Source organism: Physeter macrocephalus, chromosome 16 (assembly GCF_002837175.3).
Source record: "Physeter macrocephalus isolate SW-GA chromosome 16, ASM283717v5, whole genome shotgun sequence".
Taxonomy (NCBI): Eukaryota; Metazoa; Chordata; class Mammalia; order Artiodactyla; family Physeteridae; genus Physeter; species Physeter macrocephalus.
This window is the reverse complement of record NC_041229.1, coordinates 75,946,190-75,950,906: the sequence shown is the minus strand read 5'-3', so window position 1 is coordinate 75,950,906 and position 4,717 is coordinate 75,946,190. Positions and strand designations below refer to the sequence as shown.

The following is a 4,717-nucleotide window of genomic DNA, read 5'->3' as shown; positions in this document are numbered from 1 at the left end:
CGTGTGCCCTGCATCGGCAGGCGGACTCTCAACCACTGCGCCACCAGGGAAGCCCCAGAAATCCATTTATATTTTAAAACACAGGAATAAAAGTAGCTCTTAAAAATTCATGCTGTGGAACCCAGTATTGTTCAGCCTTCTGCAACCAACACTTTTGTTTTCATAACTGTGTCATTAAACTCCAGAAAGAAACATATATTTAGAACTGGGTTTCCAAAAATCCACGTGACTGTCAATGTTAAAAAATACATCCTCATTGCAATGCACTTTTCATATAACCCTAGAAGTAACAGAAATCCTAATAATGGGCAATAAAACCAACTCAGCATATTAATCAACATATTGAAAGACATTTAGAAAAATAAGAGTCATCTGAGTGGGCTGGACCACCCTGCTCCTTAGGCTCTGCTCTTACCAATGCCACTGTCTTCTGCTATTTGGATTCTGGATCTATGAACAAAACAGGTTATAGGAATTTGGGCAGGATGCATTCGTGAGACCCAACCATCAAATACATGTATTCCACATTAATATCCTTTTCTCCTACCTCCACCCAAATCAGAGGCAAAGCTTTTATCACAACAAGAGGAAATATAAGTCGATTACAAAAGTCTTTGCCAAGAAAAGGGGAACTGAAATTACTTCAGGAAAAGTTCTAAAACTTTCCTGGGATGGACTGAAGCTTCAGTATGACCTCAAGCTGAAGTAACACTTATTCATGTATACATTCTAGTAAGCAAAATTATCCTGAGGCTAAATTAGATCTTCTAACATCTGAGAGAGAGTAATGGTCAATCTCTGTAACGCCATATTGATATATTTTTTCCTTCATTATATGTATAAAGTTACATACTCCATATTTTTTCCCTCCACTCTTCCTTCAATGAAGAATATATTTCTCATAGCTTTACTTCAGAAGGACTGATTATAAGTAAATAGTGAATGCTTCAAAGGAAAAAAAAATGATTAAGAGCTTCAGATTACTGAAATTACAATAGGAAATAATTCTCTGCAAAGGAGGAAACCACTGAATAAGTACAGAATAGGACTTCTAATTTTATTTGTCTAAAAGACATTTGACTTCTTTTGCACACTGAACATCAATCATTTTCCCTAACAAGTTTACTGCATTATTTAGCAGAGCCGTTAGTCAAAGTTTAAAGTTTTCAATAGTTGTATTTCCCTCTATCTTTAAATTATTTTTTGTTTAAAAAAAGGGGAGTTGCTTCAAGTGACACCATCAAGAACATGGAAAGAGAACCCACCAAATGGAAGAAAATATTTGCAAATCATATACACTGAATATATAAAGAACACTTACAACACAATAATTAAAAGGCAAATAACTCAATTTTTCAAATGGGCAAAGGATCGGAAGACATTTCTCCAATGAAGATATATGAATGGTCAATAAGCATTGAAAAAGGTACTTAACACATTTAGTCACTGAAACAAAGTAAGTCAAAACCACGTTGAGATAGCATTTCACAACCACTAGCGTTGCTATAAATAAAAAAGACAGACGATAACAAATGTTAGTGAAGATGTGGAGAAATTGGAACTGTTATATATTACTGGTGAAAATATGAAAAATGATGCAGACGCTTGGTAAACAGTTTGGCAGTTTGCTCAAAATGTTTTATATAGAGCTACCATATGATTCAGCAATTCCACTTATAGGTGTATACCCAAGAAAGATAGAAACATATTTTCATACAAAATCTTGCAATAAATCTTCATAGCAGCATTATTCACAGTAGCCAAGAAAGTGGAAATAATCCAAATGTGCACCAATTGATGAATGGATAAAGTGTGGATATATCTATACAATGGAAAATTATTTGGCAATAAAAAGGAATAATGCACTGATACAAGTTACAACATGGATGAACTTCAAAAACACTATGCTAAGAGAAAGAAGCCAGTTACAAAGACCACATATTGTATAAGTCTTACATGAAGTGTCCAGAATAGGCAAATCTAGAGAGACAGTAAATAGACTAGAGGCTGCCTAGAGCTGAGGGTAGGGGAAGCGGGGGGCGGCGGGGGAGGAGGAATGACTACTAAGAGGTTTCTATTGGGGGTGATGAGAATGTTCTAAAATTAGATTATGGTGATCACAAAATTGTAAATATACCAAAATTTGAATTGTACGTTTTAAATGGGTGACTTTAATTGTATGTAAATAAAGTATATCTCAAGCTGTTAAGAAAGGGGAGGAGGAGGATGCAATAATGCACTTTATTTCTTGGTGTCTTTGAACACTAAATAGTATGACTTCTTAGATCATTTATCACTTTAAAAAAACTGTTTACATGTTTAGATCTAACACTAAACAAGACATGAAAGTAGAGTGTCATTGAGAGAACTGACTATCATTGAGGGCCCTGGAGATAGACCCAGAAAAATACATGCATTTTCAGGAAAATGCGTGTACTAAAATAGACGCACAGAATACAGGTCCGGGGTGGCCACACGGGAGTTTCCAGGGGTTGGCCTTCTCTCTGTTCCGTCCTGCCCCAGAGGGCTTTGTATTTCCCTGGACCCACACCTGTTTAGCTTCTGGCCGGTTGCTGGGGCCTCAGGCATGGCTCAGGAAGAAAGTCCAAGAATCATGGGTACTGGGAGACGGGAAACCCCGAAGCAAACAATGGGCAAACATTTTTCAACGGAACTAAAGATTCAATGAAAGCTTGTAAAACAGCATCCTCCCCAAGTGCATAAGAATCTCAAATTGATGGACCTTAGGGTTCGGTCTGCCCTTCCATAATTAACGATAATCTCAAAGCTTGAGCAGTAATCGGCGAATAGAAAGGGGCAACAAGACTCGAGGGCCAGCTCCCCACACAGGGAACTGCTGTCATGCTCCCTAAGCTTAGGCTCTCTCGGTGGGAGAGTCCTTCTTTCCTCCGCCTAGGTTCAGAGACCCGAGCACCTCAGTTCACTCGCCCGGCGTGCTCGCCTCCCCTCCCTGAACTGTGCGACCGCTCCGCGGCGTCCAGAGGAGCAAGGAGGGCGGTCTCGGAACCGCACGGGTGGCTCTGCACAGGTGCTGGCCTCGCGGAAGCAGCCCGAAAAAATCCCCGGCCCGGGCAGGGAGTGTTCGCCTGCAGTCCCCGTCTCACGCAGGGCACGCCGCTACGCGAACACCCCCGGGATCCGGGCCGCAGGGCCGCCAACGTCCCCCGGGGTCCCCGCGCCTAGACTGGCGCGGTCCACTCACGGAGCCCGACCCTGCCCCCCTCGCCACCCCGCCGTCTCCTACCTTCCTCCTGCACCATTTCCAGGACATCCGGGTCGCCCATCTTCGCCAGCTCGTTGATGACACTGCTCGAGGGGCAGCAGACTGCCGACCGCTGCGACTGGAGGCGAGCCTGGAGACTGAATCTGATCGTGGGCCGCCGCACTTGCGCCGGGATCAAGAGATCCTCTTTATAAACCTCATTCTCCTCGGGTTCCACCAGCGTCGGGGGCTTCAGCCAGCTGGGCTTCTTCTCCAGCTGGTACTTCCACTCGACCTGGCCCTTGACCCTCGGCTTCACCGCCCTCTCCCTGTAGCACTCCTGGGACCTCTCCCAGTACGTTTCCCGGAACGTGCCGGCCTGATGGTCTCCCGGCTTCCACGAGCCCTGTCTCCTCTGGCTCCCTGGCGGCTTTTCTTTTGAGTACGCCTGGGCGCTCTCTCCCCGCCTCTCTCTACTCCTCCCCAAGTCCTCCACGGGGGCCTCTATCTCCCCGCCCCGCGGCCCGCCTGGCTCCAGGCCACCCCGCCCCTCTTCGCTCCCGCCCTCTGACTCACTCGGCCCCGTCTCCGCCGCCTCCTGTCTCGCTTTGGGGCCCGCTGTCTCCCGGGCCCCTCGGCCGGGCAGCTCCCTTCTCAACAGGCCATGCTGGTCCCATCCCACCGGGTTGGCCCTAGTCCCGGGCTCCTGGTTCTCCCTGTTCTCCCGGGCTGCCGCCTCCCCTCTCTCTGAACTATCCTCCGATGCCAGCCGACGGGCCAGCTGCGTCCTCACCCAGTTGGCCTGGTCCTCTTCCATCGGCCCAGCCCTCCGCCTAGCATGGGCGGCACTCGAAGAGATCCCCTTCCCAGTTGAGGAGTTATTTATTGTCGGGTGAGAAAAAGCCCTCCTTCCTTAAGGCGACCCCACCCCCTTAAGTCCCGCGCGTGGCCAGTTCTCCAAGGTTCTAGCAGCCCCCTCCCTCCCGAGTCCTGCGCGTGGTTATTAACTTCGCAGCTGGCAGGGTCCGCTTCCGGGATGCAAACGCGATTTCTAACACAGTTGGTGGAAAGTCAAACATGTTTGTCGTGAGTTCGAATTCAGTCTCTGCCCCTTAAAAGTTGGATGGCATTGGTCAAGTTTCTATAAGCCTAACAGTAGCCACCTAAGGGACTTTTGAGGGTCACATTATACAGTGCGGGCATAATGTGTTGAAGGGTCACATTATACAGTGCGGGCATAATGTGTTGAAAATGTAGCTGCTATCAAGACTAACCCATTTTCCATTGAGCCCTGCTCCACCTCAAAGTGTGTCTTAGTGCCTTGAGAACTTCAACCTCAGGCAGAGCGAATGGTCACCACTCTTCTGGTCACAGGCTCCTCTGAATTGGTTCTAGGTTTTTGAGACCTTATCAACTGCCACCTCCCCAATAATTGGGAGATAAGAAGAATTACCCTCTAACAAGGGAAAAATAGATAAGTGATGATGAACTAAG

The 4,717-nt window shown here is 46.6% G+C and overlaps 1 protein-coding gene across 11 annotated transcripts in view; it reads right to left on the bottom strand.

Moving 5' to 3' along the window:
* ANO5 (anoctamin 5) overlaps positions 1 to 4,040 on the bottom strand; it is a 137,325-nt gene extending 133,285 nt beyond the window's left edge. For 7 of the 11 annotated variants that reach the window (XM_028500871.2, XM_028500872.2, XM_055078800.1 and 4 more), the window contains exon 1: positions 3,266 to 3,984. In XM_028500871.2, coding sequence (XP_028356672.1) covers positions 3,266 to 3,305 — 40 coding nt within the window. In that variant the 5' untranslated portion in view covers positions 3,306 to 3,984. Of the gene's footprint in view, positions 1 to 3,265 lie in introns of all 11 variants that reach the window. The other 4 variants (XM_028500870.2, XM_028500869.2, XM_055078795.1 and 1 more) reach the window with 1 other exon arrangement.
* Positions 4,041 to 4,717: the final 677 nt, after the last annotated feature.